This window comes from Erythranthe guttata, chromosome 12 (genome assembly GCF_056151865.1).
Source record: "Erythranthe guttata isolate IM_541 chromosome 12, IM_541, whole genome shotgun sequence".
NCBI classification, from domain to species: domain Eukaryota; kingdom Viridiplantae; phylum Streptophyta; class Magnoliopsida; order Lamiales; family Phrymaceae; genus Erythranthe; species Erythranthe guttata.
Genome location: NC_142544.1, coordinates 5,365,602 through 5,392,870, shown reverse-complemented (window position 1 = coordinate 5,392,870; position 27,269 = coordinate 5,365,602). Strand labels below are relative to the sequence as shown.

General features: G+C 32.8%; 2 protein-coding genes across 2 annotated transcripts; both read left to right on the top strand.

The window, feature by feature from the left end:
- The first annotated feature begins 2,272 nt into the window (after window positions 1-2,272).
- LOC105953535 (pre-rRNA-processing protein TSR2-like) lies at window positions 2,273-13,852 on the top strand. The gene is made up of 4 exons (XM_088827219.1): window positions 2,273-2,450; window positions 2,732-2,820; window positions 3,164-3,271; window positions 13,661-13,852. The coding sequence occupies exons 1-4, from the start codon at window positions 2,273-2,275 to the stop codon at window positions 13,850-13,852; spliced, it is 567 nt and encodes a 188-aa protein (XP_088683345.1).
- Window positions 12,100-13,207, top strand: LOC105976929 (uncharacterized). Its single transcript, XM_088827125.1, has 3 exons — window positions 12,100-12,313; window positions 12,599-12,687; window positions 13,031-13,207. Exons 1-3 carry the CDS (start codon window positions 12,196-12,198, stop codon window positions 13,184-13,186), a joined length of 363 nt encoding a protein of 120 aa, XP_088683251.1. The 5' UTR covers window positions 12,100-12,195; the 3' UTR covers window positions 13,187-13,207.
- Window positions 13,853-27,269: the final 13,417 nt, after the last annotated feature.

The window sequence follows — 27,269 nt, the reverse complement described above, 5'->3', positions numbered from 1 at the left end:
TTATAATGAAGTGGTCGAAAAACTATTTTACACTTGTCTTGTCAGCATTGTTCATATCAAATCAGTTCCGAAGAAATTTAATGGCGTCAAACATAGGTGGAAACACAAAGAAGAGGGACCAAATTGATCGAACCTTGAGGACAAGGTTAATTTCAAGAGGGGAGGAATGTTGCGATTATAATTATTATTTAATTATTATTTACATTAATAGTTTAGTTATTGATTTATTTAGTATTTAGTTATTATTAATTAATTAGAATAGTTTGTTTAGGTTTATATAATCGGCCGTGAGTTAGTAGTTAGGAGAAATATTAAGTATTTTATTAGTTTAGGTAATTATCTTTCCTAGTTAGATTAGGATTCTAGGGTTTTCTTATCTTTAAATAGTCGTATTGTGCTAGGGTTTTGATAAGGAAGAGAAATATTAATGAAGAGTTTTCTTACGCTTTCGTAAAGAATTCTTATGATACACAAGAGATCGCATCACGATACTCTCAATACTGATGTAGACGATGGCAGCATCAAAGAGGTATTTCAAATTCCTCGTGAATTATTCATCTTCAGCTTGTCGGTGCATTTTCATTTGCATGCTTACTTATTACAAGCTACTAGATTCATCAATTTCAGTATCAATAATACTTTGAGGCTAACGAGTCGAACTTGGAACAAAAGCCAGGGCTAACTAGTTTGATCTGGAATTGTGTGATTCTCTTTGGTCTGCCATAGACATTGTTTCGTTTATTGTGAGATCGAGTTCTTTCGAAATAGGCTTTATTTGGATCATCGATAAAACTCCCGTCTGCATTTACTGGCCGTATTGACTTTCTACTCTCGTTTTTTTTCTATATTTTCTTACACGAATTTTATTCAGATAGCAGATAAATTGATGGCAATGCGTGAAGAATGTTCAAAAGGTAACTTTGGCTCGATAAAGAGTTTGCGGGAAACAAATACTCCTAATCTTTCTTATGTCAGACAGGTAACATCGATTAATTCTTCGTACTTGTTTTTTTTTTTTTTTAATGAAACGTTCGAGTCTTATGTGTGTATTTAGCCAGTTTTGCGGTTATTGATTTCTATCGTGCTGATTAATTTAATTGAAGATCCTTAGAAAGTGTTGTCTTTATTAGTTAACAGTTAACAAATGTTTACTGACAAAAAAAGATATGCCCGCAAAACCCGACCGCCAAACAAACAAAACCAGTAATTGGTTCCCTCATCGTCCCTATGAACAACAAATACTCTCTGTTTTGTAAAACCTCCCTTATCGCTCTCTTCCCCATGCACATCACATCGGACCCGTTATGCACGCATTGATTGGGTGTAGAGGAATGCATGCCCGAGGTTTGGCAGAGTCAACCCTTTGATCTCGATATTTCGTCGGAACCAGTATTCTTTTCGAAGTTGGTTAGACAGATCATGAAAGAAATTATCTCGGGAGACCTTACATCTAGCTATGGTCATTTGTTGGAAACCGTGGGATTTAATGAACCGGGAAGCTCATGCATGGGGAAAAGGGTTTGCGAGATGCAAGTTGAGAAGTTGGAGATAGTACCTTAATATCTTTCGGATGACATGCTTTGAGCCGACTATATATTTCCAAATGCCCCGTTCCGCCTGCGAATGGGATGGTGAAGATTAATTTGATGCCGCATTACAGAATCTCCATCGTGGCCCGAAATTCCAAGGGAACATATCTGGTAGAGTGTTGCAACAATCCCTGGACATACACTGCAAGGAGTTGAAGGCGGCGAAGCTCATGCCGCTCTCGCAACAATCCAGAATGCCCGAGTAAATTAAAGGGCTGGTAGTCGATTATCATAGAAAATGATTGTCGTCAGCTCATTACGGCGCTGTACGGAGAAGACTCTTCATTGTGCCCTTTTGGGGCTTACTTAGATGACATTCGTAATCTTGCTTTATCTTTTGTTTCTGGTCGGTTTTTATTTGTTTCACGTATTTTTAATGAGAATAGATACAACTTTCCAAAAATAAAAAATAGACACAACTTTCCAAGTACAAGGGGTTAAGTAAGAAAAAATAAGAATAGATGGGGTAAAGTGATACGGCCAAAAAATACAAGGGTGAAATGGTGAAGTTGCAATTTTTACAATTTAAAGAGAAAATATTTTCCACCGCGTCTTTAATAGAAGCGCGCGAGATAACACGCGATCTAAGAAGTATAAAACATAAAAATTATGAAAAGTGCAGACCTTATTTCTAGGGTTGTGCTTCGTTCACTCTTAAGCACAGAAGGATGAATATGAATCCGATGGCGGCGGCGACGACGGCTGGTGCGGCGGTGCAGCTGCAGGAGGGAATTAATTTGTTGCTTTCTCGGTGGACTGCGCTTCATATGGCCGTCGAGAACAAGTGGGGCGGCCGGGGATCTCTCCTGAAATCGCAGCAACTCGGCGACGATATTTTTCGTCTTCTTACTCAGTCCAAAGGTATGTTTCTTTCTTCTAGGTTAAATTTCTGAATGAAAATTCTTATAGCTCTAATTTTATCTTTAGCGCTAGCTTTAATTTTGTGGAATTAGGGTATTATGATTTGAATTTTGAAGTATTGCGAAAATTTCGGACGGGGGAGAGTTTTTGCAAGCCTAATTGGATTTAATGTGCCCTAATTAATAATAAAATTGAGATTTGACTTTGTTTTTTTGTTCTCCATTTTTTGCTGTAAGCAGAGTGAATTGATGTTCAATTTGTTGTTTGATTTTGGGGATAAGAGGAAGTATCTATTAGCCATATGGACGACATGCTTTACGATTTCGTGGATACTCTCAATACTGATGTAGACCGTGGAAGCATCGATGAGGTATTTCTAATTCCTCGTTAGTTATTCAACTTCAGCTTTTCGGTACGTTTTCATTTGCTTGCTTACTTATTACAAGCTACTAGATTCAACGATTTCAATATCTATAATACTTTGAGGCTAATGAGTCGAACTTGGAACGAAAGCAGGGGTAGATAGTTTGATATGGAATTATGTGATTCTCTTTGGTTTGCCATAGACATTGTTTCGTTTATTGTGAGATCGAGTCTTCTCGAAATATAGGATCTGTTTGGATCATCGATAAAAGTCCCGTCTGCACTTACTGACCGTATTGACTTTCTACTCTCATTTTTTTTCTATATTTTCTTACAAGAATTTTATCCAGATAGCAGATAAATTGATGGTAATGCGTGAAGAATGTTCAGAAGGTAACTTTGGCTCGATAAGGAGTTTGCGGGAAACAAATATTCCTAATCTTTCTTATGTGAGACAAGTAACATCGATTAACTCTTCATACTTTAATTTTTTTTAATGAAACGTTCGAGTCTTATGTGTGTATTTAGCCAGTTCTGCGGTTATTCATTACTAACGTATCGATTAATTTAATTGAAGATCCTTAGAAAGTGTTGTCTTTATTAGTTATCAGTTAACAAATGTTTACTCACGAAAAAAAGATATGCCTGCAAAACCCGACCCCCAAACAAACAAAACCAGTAATTGGTTCCCTTATCGTCCTTATGAACAACTAATACTCCCCGTTTTGTAAAACCTCCCTTATCGCTCTCTTCCGTTTGCACATCACATCGGACCCGTTTTGCACTTTGTATTGATTATTTCTCACGGGAACGACTATGCACGCATTTATTGGGTGTAGAGGAATGTGTTGGGTGCTAAATACCAACACGCAAGTGTACGTATCGCAAACCAGTAGTAAAGTAGACTCGTGAGAGTCGGATGTCGATCCCACAGGGAATACGCAAATTATTTAATCCTAAGTACCAAATCCTAACAATTGTGATTTTTATCCAGCCTACGCAGGGTTGTCAAATTAATTAACTAAATAAATTAAACTAATTAAGAAAGCAAGTAATCACGAGAAAATATCAATAATAAACGGATCTAGGATTTTATCTTCCCCCTATGCGATAATTCTTCACCCAATTAATCTCCTATCATGCAAGTTACGATTCCCGATTATTAACCCAAGACACGAAATTACTCATAACCAGCTGTCGCTGCGCTATGAGCCTATTATTCATAAAAGATTCACTATATGTCTATGCAAACCTAGTATAAATAAAACATTAAATAACAAGTCTCGAAAACGGCTACCTAAGGTATTATCTGTATGTCTACGATAATACATGCAATTAACACACACGTTCGGTGAAAAACTACTCGAAGGCTCTTCTATCCCTGTTCTAATTATTAAAACGATCTGTCAATCAATTCTAACAATAACAAATAGCAACATAAGTTAGCTACGCTCATGCACTAAATAAGATCAAGATAGAAGAAATAATCGAAGAATTAAACTTGCATAAAAGTCGAATAAGAGGTACGAATCACCACATAGGGTTCCAATAAAATCCTAGAATAAAAACTTAGCTACTCATGTTCGTTACGAAAAACATAATAAAAATACGAAAATTCATAAAAATCAGAGAAGAAAAGGAAAAAGGAAAACTAGGATGAAGAGTCGTCAAGTCTTCGTCTTCGTTCTCTTGCTCCTTGATTGCGTGTAGAAAAGATAAAAAAACTAAAAACTAATAATAAAGATAAAAGGTAAAAGATCTAAGATAATCCTAATTGTGTGCTTGTGGCCTTTAAATAGGGTGCACAAATATAATAGGGCGGGTTTCCTTGTGTAATTAAAATTTCTTCACTGCGCCATCACGACCATCCGGACGGCCGTGTGAGATTTATGCCTAAAATCCGCACGGCCGCGCGGTCCTTGATACTCCAGAATTCTGCTTTTTTCACTTTTGGCCCACTTTTTCTCCGAATTTGCAGTTTTCACCCCAAAAGTTGCCAATTCTTCAATTTGCACCTAAAATACAAATAATAACCAAATTAAGCACCAATTATCGTAAAAACACATCAAAAGCTCCAATTAAAAGGTAAAATTAAGTGTATAAATATACACTTAACACACCCCCAAACTTGAACTTTTGCTTGTCCTCAAGTAAAATCAATGTAAGAACACAAAACACGACTATACATCTCATTACATAGATCGATTGGTCAACTTCGCGTTTTCAGAACTTGCAATTATGATGAAAATTCATAGGTATTCGCAAGCTTAACATTCAACGGCACGTAGTCACTCACTATTACCAAAAACCACAAATCATACAATTGCTTCAAGTATCCAATATTTGCAAGTTAAAGATAGAAAGAATTTATACTTACATGCATATATTTGACTCCAAATACTCACCAAATTATTTTACTCAACTAATATTGAACAATAAGCTATTGGGATCATTGGGGCTTTGTGGCTTTCAATTGTTAGGCTCTTTGGTCCGAGGTAGGTAATATGGGAATGTGTGGCTAATTTTCTTGAATTGAGGTGATTATGCCAAAATTTGAAAGATAGGCGTTTGAAACAATGAATTCACCTCTAGGGACTTTAATAAACTCGATTCTCCAAAATTCACACGTCAACACTTTTGCCTTGAGGCAATGACTCGAGTTTTCAACTCAATTCAACAACTAGTCCTTATTTCTCCCTTACAATCTATTCTTCTTCTTCTTCTATTTTTTTTTTTTTTTTTTTTTTTTTTTTTTTTTTTTTTTTCGAAAAAGAAGAAAGATCTTATAAGAATTTTTCGACCGACCTCCAAGGGATGATTATTCAGAAATCTCCACTTTTCTACCTACTACAAATTGGCTAAAAGAAAGAATACCTTTTCTCCGAGGCTCAAATCAAGGTTCTAAGGATAATTTGTCAAAAAGGGTAGGCTTGAAAGGCTCAAACGGTTCAAAGAAGGCCCAAATCATATCTCAAATCACTTACTATCAACACTTCGTATCATAAATGTCCTAAGGTGAGATTTAAAACCGAACAAAGCATGATTGAGCACAAATAAATTCCAAATTTAAAATGCAAAACATTCAACCAAAGCAATGCATAAGGCGTGATTTCTAGCAATAATTCACTTCTACGTTCCGTTGAATCGAAAGCTAACCGAATACATACTCCTTATCAACATAAAACAAGTAATCTCATCATCAAACATTGACCATCTCCCATCATCGTAGTTCATCGATGCATCGAAAGATATTTTTTTATTTTTTTATTTTATTTTTTATCAAAGCAAATAAAAAAAAACGGGAATAATAAAACGAAAACTAAAGCATGCAAACTAAAAAAAAATTAAAACACACAAAAAAAAAAAAAACACAAATAAATCGCACATAACGAAAACAAGTAGTTAACCACCCCCAAACTTAAAATTCACATTGCCCTCAATGTGATTCGCCCGGAGTTTAAGGATAGAAAACTCCTGTTTAAACGTCGGGACCCCCGTCAGGTTGCTCACCAACTCCACCATGTGCATGAGCATCATCCTCCTCGTTATCCTCCAATAGCTCGGGTACCGGCTCAAGAATCGGTGCGGGAAAATCGTCGAACACCTTGTGGGCGTTCTTGGTGGAATGGGTTTTTTCGAGAAAATTGCACCGTTCTTGAATCTCCCTGTGCAAATCAACAACAAACCACCTTGATTACGTAGTATATGTGTGTAGTTGGTAAATTTTCGGTGAAATTTGTAAAAAAAAGGGAAAATTTCGAAAAAGGAAGGCGAGGGTTCGAATTGGGGGAGAGAGGGGATTTGGGAATTATGGAAATTGTTTTTTTTTTTTTTTTTTTTTTTTTTTTTTTGATTCGCACGGCCGTGCAAAATTTAGGTGAAAAATCCGCACGGCCGTGCCATTTCTCATAATTGGGCAGTAGCCTCTTCAAATTTCGCACGGCCGTGCGAGATTTAGGTGTAAAATCCGCACGGCCGTGCCCTTTCCAATTTTGGGCAGTAGCCTCTTCAAATTTCGCACGGCCGTGCGAGATTTAGGTGTAAAATCCGCACGGCCGTGCCCTTTTCCTATTTTGGGCAGTAGCTTCCCCAAAATCTCACACGGCCGTGTGAGATTCCTGCCCTTTTCTTGCACGGCCGTGTGAATAATTGCAATTAGGTCCCTGCAAAATAAAAACTTCCTATTAGTGCCCCCAAAACTTTTGTTTTTTTTTTTTTTTTTTTTTGAAAAATAAAATAAAATAAAAATTAAAAATTTAAAATAACATAAAATAAAAACAAACGAAAGCTCGGGTTGCCTCCCGAGAAGCGCTAAGTTTACAGTCTTCAGCCGGACTTTGTCTGCTTCTTTGTTCAAGCTAACGTGACCGAAGTCACTTGGCGATTGAATTTCTCTCCCCAATAATGCTCGTTTGGTTCTTTAGGTGGCCACATCCACCTTGCACGTTCATCATTATTATCACCCCGACTCTTTTGACTGTCTCTCGGCGGAGTTGAAATTGAGCTCGCACAATAAACTTGCTCCGTCCGACTATCTTTTCCGCCACCATCTCCTGCACTCAAAAATCCTTTCCCACGGTCTAAGATCAAAGCGTCAAAATCTTCATGATTTGTAAAATCCACAAGATCAATAGCATAACAATCATTATCATTACATGGATTTTTATTAGCGCTAAAAACGTTAAATTTGACCGTTTGATCATGCATCGTCATTGAAAGATCACCACTAGCACAATCAATTAGAGTTTTCGACGTGGCTAAAAACGGCCTTCCTAGAATAAGAGGTATCTCCCTATCTTCATCTATATCAAGTATAACGAAATCCACAGGGAAAATAAATTTATTCACTTTCACTAGCACGTTCTCTAAAATACCTTTTGGGTAAACTAAAGACCTATCGGCTAATTGAAGGGTTATAGCCGTTGGTTCAATCTCACCTAACCCAAGATTTTTGTAAATGGAATAAGGCATAAGATTAATGCTAGCACCTAAATCAATGAGTGACCTAAAATTGTTACCTCCAATAGTGCAAGGGATAGTGAACTTACCTGGATCGCCGAGTTTTTGTGGAAAGGGTCGTACAAGAATTTCACTGCATTGCTCCGTGAGTTGGATGATCTCGTTCCCTTGCAATTTATTCCTCTTTGTCACAAGCTCCTTGAGGAATTTCACCCACTTTGGCATCTTTTGGATGGCTTCGATAAACGGAATGTTGATGTGGATTTCCTTCAGCTTGTCCAAGAATCCTTGGTGCTCAGCATTGATTTTCTTCTTTTGAAGCTTTTGAGGGAAGGGGACTTGAGGGACTCGTGAGATCACTGTGGGAGATGGCGGTTCCTTGCGAGTTGCTTCTTTTTCCTCATTCACATTCGGCTTCTCGATTACAGTGTGTTGCTTCTCCTTTCGTGGGGCCTCCTCTAATTGTCTCCCGTTCCTTAAACTTACAGCGTTGCACTATTCGATGTTGTTCTTCCGAGGATCTTCCGCGTTTGACGGCAGTGCTCCCGATGGCCTCGTGGTTAGCTGGGTTGCAAGTTGACCCATTTGTGTTTCCAAATTCCGGATGGAGGCTTGGGTGGTTGTCATAAATTGCGCCAATATATTTGCGAGATCTCCTCCTTGAGGTTGAGCTTGAGGTGGATTTTGAAATTCGGGAGCTGGTCGTGAATAATTAGGCGGTTGACCTTGAGGTGGTGCTTGCCTTTGTCCTTGCTGATTTCCTCCCCACCCAAAGTTAGGGTGATCCTTCCATCCGGGATTATACGTGTTGGAGTACGGGTTCCTCTGTTGTCGGTTGGTGTCATGCACATAATTCAGGGACTCCGTTTCTTCTACGCGCTGGTCGGGAACTTGGACTGCGTGGACTTGCTGAGTTTGCAAAGCCGCTACTAGCTTCGATAGCTTCTCCAATTGGGCCGTGATTGCAGTGACTCCGTCTAACTCCAAAATTCCTCCTGTCTTGACTGCTCCGCTATTCGACCGGTCCGATGCTCGCATGTATTTATTTCTAGCGATTCGTTCCAAGAGCTCGTATGCTTCGTCGTAGGTCAGACTCATGAATATACCTCCAGCTGCAGAGTCGAGCACTGTCCTCGAGTTGTCTTGCAGTCCATCGTAAAATATTTGCAGTTGGCGCCACTCTTGTAGTCCGTGATTCGGGCACCTCCTTACTAGCTGCTTGAACCGCTCCCACGTCTCGAATAATGCTTCTCCGACTTCTTGTATGAAGTTTTGAATTTCTCGCCGGATTCTCTCAGTTTTTGTTGGGGAGTTGTATGTGTTCATGAAAAGTTGAGCTAGCTGGGCCCACGATGAGATAGAGTGCGGTGCGCGAGTTTGCAACCATTCTCGGGCTGCTCCTTGTAGGGAGTGCTTGAACAGGCGGAGTTGCAGTGCTTCGGGTGTTACTCCGTTCATTTTGTGCGAGTCACACGTTTCGAGAAAGTTGACCAAGTGAAGATGTGGATCTTCATGAGCCAATCCGCTGAACAACCCATTGTTTTGGAGCATCGTGAGGAGTCCCGCTCGAATCTCGAAATTGTTGGCTTCAATGGGGGGCTGCTGGATGCTTGATTGGAACCCATTGAGTGTCGGAACGGTGTACTCGTGCAAGGCTCGTTGGCGAGGTGGTGGATTGATTAGCTGGCGTTGCTCTTGCTCGATAACGACATCCCCTGCCGCATTCGGTAGGCGCCCTTGGACACCTCCTCCACGATTATTCTCGTCTTCCATCGTTGCCGGAGTGTTTTGGGCTAACAGTTGATTTCTCCTGGCTTGCCTGAACGTTCGCTCAATTTCGGGGTCAAGAGGTAGCAAGCTCGTGTCGTGTCCTCTTCGCATAAAAAATACCTAGAACGAAATAAATAATAAAAAAAAATAATTAAATAAAATAAAAAAAATTGGCTGAAGTAAGAAAAATTGTTCAAATTTAATATTAGGATAAATAAATAATTTAGCCGTATTCCCCGGCAACGGCGCCAAAAACTTGTTGGGTGCTAAATACCAACACGCAAGTGTACGTATCGCAAACAAGTAGTAAAGTAGACTCGTGAGAGTCGGATGTCGATCCCACAGGGAATACGCAAATTATTTAATCCTAAGTACCAAATCCTAACAATTGTGATTTTTATCCAGCCTACGCAGGGTTGTCAAATTAATTAACTAAATAAATTAAACTAATTAAGAAAGCAAGTAATCACGAGAAAATATCAATAATAAACGGATCTAGGATTTTATCTTCCCCCTATGCGATAATTCTTCACCCAATTAATCTCCTATCATGCAAGTTACGATTCCCGATTATTAACCCAAGACACGAAATTACTCATAACCAGCTATCGCTGCGCTATGAGCCTATTATTCATAAAAGATTCACTATATGTCTATGCAAACCTAGTATAAATAGAGCATTAAATAACAAGTCTCGAAAACGGCTACCTAAGGTATTATCTGTATGTCTACGATAATACATGCAATTAACACACACATTCGGTGAAAAACTACTCGAAGGCTCTTCTATCCCTGTTCTAATTATTAAAACGATCTGTCAATCAATTCTAACAATAACAAATAGCAACATAAGTTAGCTACGCTCATGCACTAAATAAGATCAAGATAGAAGAAATAATCGAAGAATTAAACTTGCATAAAAGTCGAATAAGAGGTTCGAATCACCACATAGGGTTCCAATAAAATCCTAGAATAAAAACTTAGCTACTCATGTTCGTTACGAAAAACATAATAAAAATACGAAAATTCATAAAAATCAGAGAAGAAAAGGAAAAAGGAAAACTAGGATGAAGAGTCGTCAAGTCTTCGTCTTCGTTCTCTTGCTCCTTGATTGCGTGTAGAAAAGATAAAAAAACTAAAAACTAATAATAAAGATAAAAGGTAAAAGATCTAAGATAATCCTAATTGTGTGCTTGTGGCCTTTAAATAGGGTGCACAAATATAATAGGGCGGGTTTCCTTGTGTAATTAAAATTCCTTCACTGCGCCATCACGACCATCCGGACGGCCGTGTGAGATTTATGCCTAAAATCCGCACGGCCGCGCGGTCCTTGATACTCCAGAATTCTGTTTTTTTCACTTTTAGCCCACTTTTTCTCCGAATTTGCAGTTTTCACCCCAAAAGTTGCCAATTCTTCAATTTGCACCTAAAATACAAATAATAACCAAATTAAGCACCAATTATCGTAAAAACACATCAAAAGCTCCAATTAAAAGGTACAATTAAGTGTATAAATATACACTTAACAGAATGCATGCCCGAGGTTTGGTAGAGTCAACCCTTTGATCTCGATATTTCGTCGGAACCATTATCCTTTTCGAAGTTGGTTAGACATGCTACGAAAGAAATTATCTCGGGAGACTTTACATCTAGCTATGGTCATTTGTTGGAAACCGTGGGATTCAAGGAACCGGGAAGCTCATGGGGAAAAGGGTTTGCGAGATGCGAGTTGAGAAGTTGGAGATAGTACTTTAATATCTTTCGGATGGCATGCTTTGAGCCGACTGTATATTTCCAAATGCCCCATTCCGCTGGTGAAGTGGACCGCGCCTCCGAATGGGATAGTGAAGATTAAATTTGATGCCGCATTACAGATCTCCATCGTGGCCCGAAATTCCTAGGGAAGCACTATATCTGGTTGAGTGTTGCAACAATCCCAGGACATGCACTGCAAGGAGCTGAAGGCGGCGAAGCTCATGCCGCTCTCACAACAATCCTGATTGCTCGAGCAAATTAAAGGGCTGGCCGTCGATTATCATAGAAGGTGACTGTCGTCAACTCATTACGCCGATGCACGAAGAAGACTCTTCCTTGTGTCCTTTCCGGGCTTACTTAGTTGACATTCGTAATCTTGGCTTTATCTTTTGTTTCATAACGGTTTTTATTTATTTCTCGTATTTGTAATAAGCTAGCTCATGGTCTGGCTTCATCCATGTAAGGTTCCTAATTAAATCTCTTTTAATCTAAAAAAATAAAAAATAGAAACAACTTTCCAAGTACAAGGGGTTAAGTAAGAAAAAATAAGAATAGATGGGGTATAGTGATATGGTCAAAAAGTACAAGGGTGAAATGGTGAAGTTACTCTTTTTATTATTCAAAGATAGATACCAACCCTCATTAGGAGAGTTGGTACCTAGCCTTACCAATAGGGTAAAAGGTCTAGGGTTCGAGTCCCCCCTCCCCTACTTCCCCTTGTAATGACTTGAATTACTCAAAAAAAAAAAAAAAAAAAAGATAGATAATATTTTCCACCACGTCTTTAATAGAAGCGCGCGAGATATCACGCTATCTAAGAAGTATAAAACGTAAAAATTATGAAAAGTGCAGACCTTATTTCTAGGGTTGTGCTTCGTTCACTCTTAAGCGCAGAAGGATGAATAGCAATCCGACCACGACGGCGATGACGGCTGGTGCGGCAGCGCAGCTGCAAGAGGGAATTAATTTGTTGCTTTCTCGGTGGACTGCGCTTCGTCTTCTCACTCAGTCCAAAGGTATGTTTCTTTCTTCTAGGTTAAACTTCTGAATTCAAATTATTATAGCTGTAATTTTATCTTTAGCGCTAGCTTTAATTTTGTAGAATTAGGGTATTATGATTTGAATTTTGAAGTATTGCGAATATTTCGGACGGGGGAGAGTTTTTGCAAGCCTAATTGGATTTAATGTGCCCTAATTAATAATAAAATTGAGATTAGACTTTGTTTTTTTTTTTTTTTATCCATTTTTTGCTGTAAGCATAGTGAATTGATGTTCAATTTGTTGTTTGATTTTGGGGTAAGAGGAAGTGTCTATTTGCCATGTGGACGATATGCTTTACGATTTCAGGGATACTCTCAATACTGATGTAGACCGTGGCAGCATCGATGAGGTATTTCTTATTCCTCGTTATTTCTTCAACTTCAGCTTCTCGGTACGTTTTCATTTGCATGCTTACTTATTACAAGCTACTAGATTCAACGATTTCTGTATTTATAATACTTTGAGGCTAATGAGTCGAACTTAGAACGAAAGCAGGGGTAGCTAGTTTGATCTGGAATTATGTGATTCTCTTTGGTATGCCATAGACTTTGTTTTGTTTATTGTGAGATCGAGTTATTTCGAAATATAGGCTCTGTTTGGATCATCGATAAAAGTCCCGTCTGCACTTACTGGCCGTATTGACTTTCTACTCTCGTTTTTTTTCTATATTTTCTTACACGAATTTGATTCAGATAGCAGATAAATTGATGGTAATGCGTGAAGAATGTTCAGAAGGTAACTTTGGCTCGATAAGTGATTTGCGGGAAACAAATACTCTTAATATGTTTTATGTCAGACAGGTAACATCGGTTAACTCTTCGTACTTGAAACTTTTTTTTTTGAAATGAAATGTTCGAGTCTTATGTGTGTATTTAGCCAGTTCTGCGGTTATTCATTTCTACCGTGCCAATTAATTTATTCCTTAGAAAGTGTTGTTTGTATTAGTTAACAGTTAATAAATGTTTACTGACGAAGAAAGGATATGCCTGCAAAACCCGACCGCCAAACAAACAAAACCAGTAATTGGTTACCTCATCGTCCCTATAAAAAACTAATCCTCCATGTTTTGTAGAACCTCCTATTTTTTATTTATTTTTTCTGATAGACGATTCTGAAATAATGATTTTGCATTATTTACCCAAAGAAAAACAAATGTTTTGTCAATTTCTCTTTCATTTGTGAAAATCAATTTAATCTATAATACGGAAGCATCCAAATCCATTTGTGGCCATAATTGCAATTTTCATCATGTCCTAGAATTAAATTTTACTATATACTTGTTTCGGTTTTTTTCTTCTTTTTTAATTCCTATAATTTTGTAGTGGGGAATCAATGACGAGGAAGAAAGTGAAGATGATACATTGAGAGACGATAACTCGTCTGAATTGAAAGTAGATGCTCCACAATCACAATCAATTCTTAGTCAAAAGGACTCGGTTACCGAGCACATAGACACGAGAGGAACACCTGAAGTTGTCTATGAATGGAAGGTACGTAGTATGCTCCAAGCGTAGTAAAAATAGAAAAAAATTGAAGTAACAACTTATCAACTCTTAAAACAGCTTATTTGACATAAGAACTTATCAACTGTTTAAAATAAGCACATTCAAAAGGGCCCATATGAATTGTGCCTTGTGGTGGTCCATTGTTTCAAGTTAGGGTGGGACTTATTAATACAATTTTTGTTTAGAGAACTTGGTTTAATACTTTTCAACTGGTTGTTATACAGCATGCATCATTTCATCTATTACCAAAATTATAAATAAAATTTAAAATGGGTCAATGATTATTAATTAATTCAACCAAATCGGTTGAAAGGACCACGTCAATATAAGTTGCAATATTGTTCTAGTACGCTACTTTTGGAATTTCAATCAATTCATGCATGTGACATGCCTCCTTCCCCACACAGGTGGATCTAACTGCTTTTCTATTTGACAAGATGCCATAACTTTGAAAATTAATTAATATGTAAAGTTGTCATCTTGAATTAATAAAACAAGTTTAATTTCCAGAACCAGCTTATTAATTAAGGAGCTAGCCTATTTGGTTATTTTAATTTCAAGATAATTTCTAAGAACTCATATTATTTTTCAGCGTGTCATGCACGTGGTTAAATGACATCAACCATACGTTATTTAAAATTCTAATAGCGAATTACATAATACATGGGTTTTGGAAGTTTGACAATCAATTTATATAAAAGAAATAGATACTGTTTTACATGGCCCTAATTTAATAAATTAGATTAATAAGTCTATGATAATAAACTAATTAAAAGAAAAAAAAAAAAAAAACTAAACAAGAGGTCGACTTTGTAATCACCAGCTCCACTCAACAGAAATAGTAAACTAATGCAATATTATTATAACAACAATAATATTATCAACCTCAGTAATATTATTATGTTTACAGTAATATTACAATAATAGACAGTAATGTTATTATGTTAGTCCATGAATAACTCAAACAAAACAAAAAAACCCAAAAAAAATAATAATATTGATGTTGTTGACAGTAATGTTATTGTGTTTACAGTTATTTTACTGTCAACGACAGTAATATAATTACGTTGACTTGTCAACAAATCAAACAAAACAAAAAAATAACAAAAAAAAAAATTACGTTAATTTACTGTCAACGACAGAACAATTACATAAATGTATTGTCAACGGCAATACAATTACGTTAATTAACTAGGGGTTGTCTAGGATCCGAGAGGGTCTGTACTACTTGGACCCAAACGATTGAATATCAACCAATAAAAATGTGACACGTATGATTTGTACGAACCCCTTAAAAAAAAGTACGATACCTACCTTATACGTGAAATTACATAAATATCCCTATAACTAGAAACTTAAGTAATAATTAATAATAATTAATAATTAAGATGTAATTACAACAGTAAAGACCTAACATAATTTAATTCTTCTTCTTCCTTAATTCTTCTGTGTTTTTTGAACCCTAATTATCGACAGAGAGAACGTTTTTCTTTTAATTCTTCTGACGATCCCGCCAATCGCCATAGCCGTCAAGCACTGCGCTCAGATTTCTCCTCTCCAGCCGATTGTAAGTTATTTAATTTTAGTTCCAACAGATTTAAATTCTTCTTCTTTTAATTTCCCCGGCAACCAAAAAAAAAAAAAAAGAGAAGCCCTAGCTGTTCTTTAATTTTCTATTAGTTCTGTGTACTGAAATATTACAAATTCAGTTAATTCTATTCTTTTTTGTCTGAAGGGTGCAACATAAAAACTAAATCTTGATTGTAAGATGTGTGGCCATGGAGATGTATGTAACAGTATAATTTGATGTGATACACTCATTTGTTTTCACCTCAGTTTTTTTCTATACAGTCCTTTTCAAGGTGTCTGCTGTTTCATTGCATAACAAAAGAACCTCCCCTGCATCTTGTTGCCATTATTATTTCAGTTCTTTTAATTTTTTAATCTAGCCAAAAAAACTGAAATTATAATTAAAATTAAAATTCATTGCACTATCTATACCAGTAAACATTATGGGGTCACTTGAATTTTCAATTGTTTTGATGAATGTTCGTCGTTTTGTTGCGTTCTTTATTTCTTTATTTGTCGGGTCCATATCGGTTAATCGCCCCCATGCTTGTTGCTTTATAGGACCATAATATGTGGTTGCATATTGTTTTATACAGCTAATATCTTCTGCATTATATACATTATATTTGTTTTCATTCCCTCTCTGCAAGTATTTCGATTCCTCAAAATTCATTTTTTGTTTCTCGATCCCTCTTCGGTGGTTGTTCTTTGTTTTCGAGGCCACACACCTTCGGTAAATTGTTTGACTGATTTTGATATTCAATGTTTGACTCAATTTCTCGCCTGTATATTTTTCTTAATTAAATTCAATTTATATATCCATGTCTTGTATTATAAATTATTTTCTAAGCTCAAATAAATATCAACAATGTGATTTTGAGGTTGTTTTTGAAATAAAATAGGCACAATGGATTTCAATACTGGAATTGAGGAAGCAATCCCACATTCATCCGATGATGAAAGTTATTCCAGACACAGTAGCAATTGTGAAGATCCACTCAATCATGGTTTGGATGGGGGAGGCAATTTAGTTGGTTTTGATATGAAAGTATTAATGAAGATGTGGTCCGGCAACTCATATTCGAGAGTATTGATGATGCTGAAAATTTTTACTCATCATACGCCAACTTAGCTGGTTTTGGAATTCGAAAACAGAGTGTGAAACGTAACTCCGTCGACCTTGTAAAGTATAGGGAGTGGGTTTGTACACGTGAGGGGTTTCGCAGACGGCCAAACTATGATAATAATAGAAAACGAGAGGCGAAAGCTCTTACTAGATGTGGTTGCAAAGCTGGCTTACGTGTAGCACATGATCGTTTTTCAGGACATTATATATATATGCCCTAGCTTGATGGATGAATAATGTAATAGGAAAATGGCATAATACCCATGTTACAAGACTCTGTTGTCCCCTAGGCAGTGTATGATCAACTGGTTTACGGCCCGTCAATAGTATATTTCTATGGAGAAAACAATGTATACAATGAATGAAAGTATATTCCATTAATACTATATACAACAGAAATGGATCAAATTGTAATTCAAACTAGTGTTTCAAACGAACTCCAATTCATTAGTCATAAGAATATCATACCCCATAAATCGAGCTCTAGATCCCCAGCTTAGAAGCAGTCCCAATCCTCAAAAGTAAACAAAGTCTACGAAATTCCAAATTCATACATCAACTACAGATACGGAATTCCAGTTCCAGACTTTCATTTCAAACAACAATAAATAAAATAACCAGAAGCCTAAAATTGTGAAAGCACACTTTTTATGAACCAAAAAAAAAAAAAAAAAACCACCTATATAGAGCTCTGAATCTTTTTGCATTAATTTTTACCATTTTAGAGTTCCATTAATCCACTGAACCTAATGTGATTTGACAAAGAAACTAGACATTAACACGACAACGAATTTTGCAGCTCTATTGTTTATAAAGTTCCAAAAAAAAAAACAGAAAACTCATCACCAGGAACTATAAAGAAAGCAATTTACTGTGAAAACAAAAGAAATAAATATTTAACAAGAATTTAAGTGATACCTTTGCGGAAGTCTTCGATTTATCCCGTAGTGATTCGAAGAGACGGTTCACAATAAAAAAGTACGAAATCTAAATGTGTATCGCTTTTTAATCGGTTATGAATCCCGAGCCGCATTGAATAACCCAATAATTCCATCTATCATCCACCAATCCGAACCAGTCTCTTGGCCATCGGAGAAGATTGAGAGTCCGGGCGAAACGATGAACACTTACAGTAATTTTCTCGAAGAATTTTCTCGAAACGATGAAGATTGAGAGTCGGGGAAAACGATGAGCCAGTCTCTTGGCCACCAGTAATTTTCTCGAAGAATTGTGTTAGATAAAAAATGCATATGAATTGGTAATTAGGGCTGAGATTTTGACTTTTGAGGAAAAAAATTAACAGCTTCAATTCTTTTACGTTTTAATTTATTATTGATTTTTGTAATTTTCTAGTTTAATTACGTAAAGTTAATATAGTAATTTACATGAAATACGATGGAGTACGGTGGAGTACGATATGTGTACGGTCTAATTTTACTGGGTTCGTACTTTAATTAATAAATACCTAGGTTCGTACTGAGTCATACTTGGATCGTTCTTCAAATCCGCGGTTATAATTATTTATTTAATATTTTCAACGCACCAAATTTATTCGTTTGGGTCCGAATAATACAGACTCTCTCGGACCCTAGACATCCCCAATTAACTATTATTGACAGTATAATTACGTTAATTTACTGTCAGTGACAACACAATTACAATCAACGTTTAGCGGCGGACGTAAAAAAAAATTAGATTTTTGTGGACAAAATTGATTAAATGGGGATTACAATTAAGAATTGGATATAAATAGTTTGGGGTAATCTTTTCATATACATGAATGTTTCATTTATTTATAATAAATATTAAAAGGATGAGCTTATTGGTGAAAGAAATATAACCCCTAAACTTAGAGAATAATAAAGATACTTGGTTGGGGACTTGTGCACAAAAATCCATAAAAAATTAACCCAATTCGACATCGAATCCTAGAATCAAATCTAAAAGATTCGAATTTGACTAGTCAGTCTCTTTCCATGTTCAACATTCTCGTTTATTTCGTTCTACGTACTTGCTGGTTTTAACTTTTGACTGTTGTCAGCTGTGATGGAAATCTCCGTAATTCTATGCTTTACTTACCGTAATTGTTTATGGACAAAATGCTAAATGGCCAAATTGGATTTCTTTTTTTAATTTAAATTTTATTTTATTTACTTAATGGTGTGGTTCCAAATTTAATGCCAGACTCCAGTTTTGGGGGGCCCAAGCCGACCTGCGGGGATGCGGGTCCTGGATGGGTCGGATCTTGATGGGTCCGGTCCGGGCCATTACTAGGTCAGAATCGGGCTTTCAATTTACAACTAGTATTTCACCCGTAGGAGGTCAGTTTCAAAATGAGAAAAATAAACTTATGTAAACGACACAATACCAATTTAAGTAAAACAAAATGGAAAGAAATAAAAAAAATATAAACTTTATCTCTTAATTTAGAGTTGTACCATATGAAATTAAGTTAAGAAGCGTGCAAAACACGATATCAAGATTAAGTGAAATCATTTAAAACATATGGTATAACTCTATTTCTTGGATTGCAATCTACTACACCATGTGAATCTTCTGCAAAATAACTAAGGTAACAATAGACACGGTAGCAGAGAAGTAACACAATAGATATTCAAATAACCATCAAATTTATCACTAATGGGCAATGGCGTTCAATTAGTGATGCACCTTACTTAAAGAACAATAAATCTTATAAATATTGCAAAAGAGATATGATGTAATGCTGATACCAATTTTGATACCAATACAGATACCAATACTGATACCAATACTAACACCAATAATGTTACCAATACTGATACTAATTCGATTACTAATACTAATACTAATACTAATACTAATACTAATACTAATACTAATACTAATACTAATACTAATACTAATACTAATACTAATACTAATACTAATACTAATACTAATACTAATACTAATACTAATACTAATACTAATACTAATACTAATACTAATATTAATACTAATACTAATACTAATACTAATACTAATACTAATACTAATACTAATACTAATACTAATACTAATAGTGATACTAATACTAATACTAATATTGGTACTAATACTTGTACTAATATTAATATTAATAATAATACTAATACTAATACTAACAATAATATGGATACTAATACTGATATTGATACTAATACTAATATTAATACTCATACTCGTACCAATACTCATACTGAGACTAATAATAAAACTAATATTAATAATAATATTCATATTGATACTAATACGAATACTAAGAATAAGACTAATATTGATACTAATACTAATAATAATATTGATACTTATATTGATACTAATACTAATATTAATACTAATACTCATACTAATACTAACGCAAATACTAATAATAATACTAATATTAATACTAATACTATTAATACTAATACTAACGCAAATACTAATACTAATACTAATACTAATACTAATATTAATACTAATACTATTAATACTAATACTAATACTAATACAAATAGTAATACTAATACTAATACTAATACTAATACTAATACTAATACTAATACTAATACTAATACTAATACTAATACTAATACTAATACTAATACTAATATCAATACTAACACTAATATCAATACTAATACCAATACTAATACTAATACTAATACTATTACTAATACTAATACTAATACTAATACTAATACTGATATAAATACTAATATTGGTACTAATACTAATATTGATACTAATACTAATACTAATACCGATACTAATATTAATATTAATACTAATACTGATACTAATAATAATATTCATACTCATACCAATACTAATACTAATATTAATAATAATAGTCATATTGATACTAATACAAATACTAAGATTAATACTAATATTAATACTAATATTGATAATAATACTGATACTTACATTGATAATGATAGTTATATTGATACTAATACTAATACTAATACGAAGAATAAGACTAATACTGATACTAATACTAATACTAATACTAATAATAATACTGATACATATAATGATACTAATAGTGATATTGATACTAATATTAATACTAATAGAAATACTAATACTAAGACTAATAATGATACTAATTACAATAATAATTCTGATACTGATGTTAATACTTATACTCATACTGACACTCTTAGTAACATTATATTAATACTAATAATGATATTGACACTAATACTGATACTCATAGCAATATTAATATTAATACTAATACTAATACTTATATTGATATTGATACTTATTTAATACCGATACTTATACAGTTACTCATAGTAATACTAATACTAATATTGATACTCATATTAATACTGATACTCATATTAATATTGATACTCATACTCATACTGATACTCACAATCATACTGATACTCGTACTAATACTGATACGAATATTGATATTAACACTATTACTAATACTAATACTGATACTAAAGTGATACTAATATCGATACTGATACATATATTGATATTGATCTGATACTCATACTCATACTCATACTGATATTGATACAAATGTTGATATGATACAAATACTAATACTGATACGGATATGAATACTGAAACTGATACTGATACTCATACTGATACTAATACTAATACTGATACCGACACCGATACCGAAAGTGATACCGATACCGATACCGATACCGATACAGATACCGATACCGATATCGATGCCGATACCGATACTGATGCCGATACTAATGACGATACCGATACCGATACCGATATCGATACCGATACCGATACCGATACCGATACCGATACCGATACCGATACCGATACCGATACCGATACCGATATCGATGCCGATACCGATACTGATGCCGATACTAATGACGATACCGATAATGATACTGATACTGATATTGATATTGATACTGATATTTAGACTAATATTAATATTAATATTGATATTAATACTAATATTAATACTAATACTAAAACTAATTAATATTAACACTAATATTAAATATATTAGAGACATCAAAAAACACGTATTAAATATATTAGAAATTAATATTTAATTATATTATCAAGCTGGCATTAAAATTATTTAAAATAATATAAGGGTATAAGCAAACGTTAAGACGTGAAAAGAACGTTAATCGTTGTTAATAGGATAAATAACGAAAATCCTCATGAACTTAGGCTAATCTACGGAAACCACTCCCACTTATCGGTAATTACCAAAATCCCCCAGATGATTGTTTGTCTTACACGACCCCTTATACTGATATTTAGATTAATATTAATATTAATATTAATATTAATATTAATACTAATATTAATAGTAATATTAAAACTAATATTAACACTAATGTTAATACTAATACTAATACTAATACTAATACTAATACTAATACTAATACTAATACTAATACTAATACTAATACTAATACTAATACTAATACTAATACTAATACTAATACTAATACTAATACTAATACTAATACTAATACTATTACTAATACTAATGCTATTACTAATGCTAATACTAATACTAATACTAATACTAATACTAATACTAATACTAATACTAATACTAATACTAATACTAATACTAATACTAATACTAATACTAATACACTAATACTAATACTAATACTAATACTAATACTAATACTAATACTAATACTAATACTAATACTAATACTATACTATTTCTAATAATAATATGTTAATATTGTTAATGTTAATGCTAATGTACATATTCTAATGCTAATACTAATTTTAATGTTAATATTAATCTGGATATACTTATGTTGATTATAATTGTAATACTAATATTATCCAAATCCTTATCCTATTCCTAATCATATTCATAACACTAATCATGATTCTAATCCTAATCATAATTCCAATCCTAAACCTATTTCTACCATTAATTATAATTCTAATAATTTTACTACTAATAATACTAATATTGTTAATACTAATGTTAATTCTAACCGTAATCCTAATCCTAATGCTAATCATAATCATAATACTATTACATGTCACTAATTGTAGTACTAACCAATAATCATAATCTTAATTATAATTCAATTACTAATAGTAATCACAATCATAATCATAATCATAATCATAATCATAATCATAATCATAATCATAATCATAATCATAACCATAATATTAATTAATATTAATTATAATACCATATTAATCCAAATCCTAATTCTAGTATTAATACTAATACTAATTCAAAGAATATTAATTATAATCATAATTCTAATGCTAACACTAATCACAGCCTAATTCTGATTTTGCATCAATGTTTTTTTGCAAGTATCTATTATTTTGTATAAAATACAATTATATTCAATCTCGCAACTTTTATATAAAATTCCTTATGTGTGGTACCTGAAACATCAAGAAACACATATTAAATATATTAGAAATTAATATTTAATTATATTATCAAGCTCGCATTAAAATAATTTAAAATAATATAAGAGTATAAGCAAACGTTAAGACGTGAAAAGAACGTTAATCGTTGTTAATAGGATAAATTACGAAAATCCTCATGAACTTAGGCTAAATTACGGAAAGCACTCCCACTTATCGGTAATTACCAAAATCCCCCAGATGATTGTTTGTCTTACACGACCCCCTTATGGTGTGATTTTTTACGGATTTTTTTTATTCCATATAATATCCCAAAAATTGTGGATTCTACCCTTGCATACGTGACATTTCTTTTATCTTACTTTTTAAATACGAAAATTACCCTTAGGGGAGGTAACAGTACTACTAAAAAGTTGTGAATATGTTATTAAAGAAGACTAAATATTTCGTGTAAAGTCCCCCTCAGAGTACTTTTTGTCTTTAAAACGTACCATAAACAAATGTCGTGTGCATGGTAGAATCTGTATTTATGGGGGAATATTCCACTTAATAAAAAAAATTCCGTGAACAATCATACTGTAAGGGGGTCGATATAAGACATAAACAAACATCAGGGAAATTTTGATAACTAAGAATATGATATTAAATTAGTAAAAAAGATAAACATATTCTCTGGTCATGTTCATGTAAAATGTATAATATCAAATAATTTATTCTGCAATATTTTTTTTTTATATAAATCCAAGTTTATGAATTAAAATACAAAATTTTCGTAACACCATCAATCATACAATTATAATAATTGAAGATTTTAAATTGAATTTAAATAAATTTAAATTAAAGTAAAGTTAAATAATACTATTTAGAGTTTCCAAAAAAATGATATATTTAGAGCATTTTATAAATAGTATGATATAAATATATATAAAATAATTTAATATCTTTTTAATTTTGGAAAATGGTGACATGTTTTTTAATGATTTGTTTTCACCAATCAATGTGAAATTCAACGTTTATATATTATATAAACTGTTTTTTTTATGTAATCCTATGAGCTTTGACTATTATTTGTTTATTTAACTATATGGTGTGTGAATGAATAGGATGTGTTTCAAAAGTATTATAATAGGCTATTGGGCTAGTGAATGATAAATATTAACAATAGAAGGGCTTGCATGCATTTAACTTTACTTCTAGAAAATTACAAAGTAGTACATGGTAAATTAACAAAAAAACATTTAAATAACTATGTGGCACTTTGTTTCTAATTATATACAAATATTATGACACAATTTTAAATAATAATTATCATCACGTGCATACATGATAATATATATTCATTTAGGGTTTTTTTGTATAAGCAGCTAAAATATACATAGAATATATTTTTGTACTGTTATTTCATCGTTGTAATTTTGCGTGTAGTATTGGTGATTCTGCGTGTAGTATTATTTAAGCAACGGACGTTTGTATTTTTTTTATTTTAGATGCAAAAAAAATCAGTAGATTGTGTTGGATTTGGTTTCCAGTTAGTATGGTAATTTTATATAAATCCTATATTTGGTACATATCACAATAATATATAATCTGACGGCGGTGTGCGTGTTTATGTGTGTGTGTGTTATACTTCAATTTGAAGGGTGTGTGTATATATATATATATAGTGTGTGTTATACTTCAATTTGAAGGGTGTGTGTGTATATATATATATATATATATATATATATATATATATATATATATATATATATATATATATATATATATATATATATATATATATATATCATAATATCACAATAATATATGAACGGTGGTGTGTGTGTGTTTGTGCGTGTGTGTGTGTGTTATATTTCAATTTGAAGGGTTAAGGGCAAGTTGTAAATATGTCAGATGTTGAAGATTAGGGACTGAAATGATAATACTTAAACTTTGCACAATCATGTTAAAATTATTTTTAATTGCAAACTGGCCCTCACACATTTCGAAATGTACATAACTTTTGGGAGGTAATTGCAATTTTAGAAGTTGCATTTGGAAATAATAATTCTTCTTCTAAAACCGGCTTCCTCACCCCCGAACATATTTCACTTGCCATCAGAATACATCTGACCGAAAGTGAAACGAATCCGAAACGAACCAAACCAAACCAAACCAAAACCATACTAAACCGAAGCATTGCAAACCAAATCCGAACCGAGTCAAATAGGATACTGAATACTCATGTGATCTATTTTATCGCTTAATTTGTTCACTGTATATTGTTGCAACTAACATCATATTGAAAGGAATATAGAATGTTTTTACCATGAAATAAACAAATGCCATTAATGTCAAAGTACCAAACATAACATAAAAACAGATCGAAAATATCGAGACCAATGTAGCACTTTAAAATGAAATAGAAAAAAACAAAAAAATATCGTAATAAATGAAACGATTCAAATGTGAAAGAACCAAATGGAATGTCGGCAATATTTTTAATATCGAGAGAAATTTCTCGGCCGTTCAGTAAACGAATTAGGCAGTATCATACGACCTTGTAACGGCAAAACATTTGCCTCTCCGTTCTAAACCGTGTTTGATAATCCCTTACAATTCCCAAATACCAATTTTTTGTTATGCAAACCAAATACCAATTCTTTGTTATGCAAAGCATCGTCTGTCAATCAGGACGATTCAATCATATTAAAAGTATAAGCGAGGTACATGTCTTTCCTAAACCCATCGAACGTAGCTTTCGAGAGGATATTCATCTGAAAAATACAATAATATTTAAATATTAATTAGTAAGAAAAACAAAATAAAACATATTGGTAAAATCATGAGATAAAGATGATTCATTCATGTATTTATACGAACCTATATGATTCTTTCATAAAATAATTAAAAGTATAAACACCAAATTTGAGCATATAATATATTGAAATTATAATTATGAAATTTTGGAGATAATACAATATTATAAAATAAAAAATGAAAGAATAATCATCAATAAAAAATAACGAAAGAACTAAATAACAACATTTGCAAAAAATCAAGAGAACTTAATTTATCAAAACAAAACGCACATAACCATACGTTTTTTATCGAATAAAAAATGATGGTGGAATAAAGTGAATCGGTAGGGGTTTATATACTTATATAGTTATGTATGACTAATGAAAAAAGAAACAATCAATTACATTTGGTAATAATATAAATAACATTAAATACAATAATATATATATATATATATATATATATATATATATATATATATATATATATATATATATATATATATATATATATATATGACTGACTTTTTATATGTTAAATGTGATATTTAATATTTATAATTTGATTGGTAGTTTCTATATATGCAAATTAATGACATGTACAATTATACTGATGAGATGTTTTTTGCTTAATTTTCGTAACCAATCAAATGGACACGTGGGATGAAATTAAAGACATGTCAGCATTTGAAATTGACAAATGTCAATCAATTAGACATGGAATTCAACTTTTATATATTATATAGATTCGAAAAACAATTTAGATGGCATTTGAGGTTAACAGAAAATGCACGGCAATGCTAACCACCGAGACACAACAAACCATCGAAAAGTAACTAGCAAACCTTTTATATATCTTAAACTAAAAGTGTAAAATGATTATAATAAATGATGCTAAATAGCTTATTAGCAATTTCATTACTATTAAATAATATTAATTAAATTATTGACAATTGTAATATAATAAAAAAAAATTAAATTAAAGAAAAATAAATTGAAAGGATTTGAGCTTAATCTATATAAATTTTACGAATCGATTTAAATATTTGAATAAAATGTAAATGTAATAGGTGATTAAATTTTAGGATCAACGGTTTGATTCTTATGATTGTTACAAATTAAATTTTATTAATTTTCTATAATAAGATTCAATCGAGAAAGCTTAATCGATTCAAACTTACGATTAACATTTTGATTCTTACGATTTTAATGAATTATATTTTATTATTTTTCTTGATAGAATTCAATTAAAAATATATTATACTTTAATTATAAACTAAGTATTAAAAGAAAATTCACATATCATATTTTTATTCTACTCATCGGATATACTTTTATTTTAAAGTAGGATTTTTTTATAGAGAAAGTAAAAAAAATTATGTGATGAGTTATAATTTATTTATTTCTTAAATAAACATGTGAGTTTACATTTTATTAGGATTTGTTACACTATGGATATTAATAACATAGGTGAACTTGTATTAAGTTGTGCACTTATATATATTTAATTGATTCAGTTATTTATATTTTTCAATAGTGGATATTATTAAAGTATCCCGGGTTGACCCGTTTGGTCTGGAAGTTG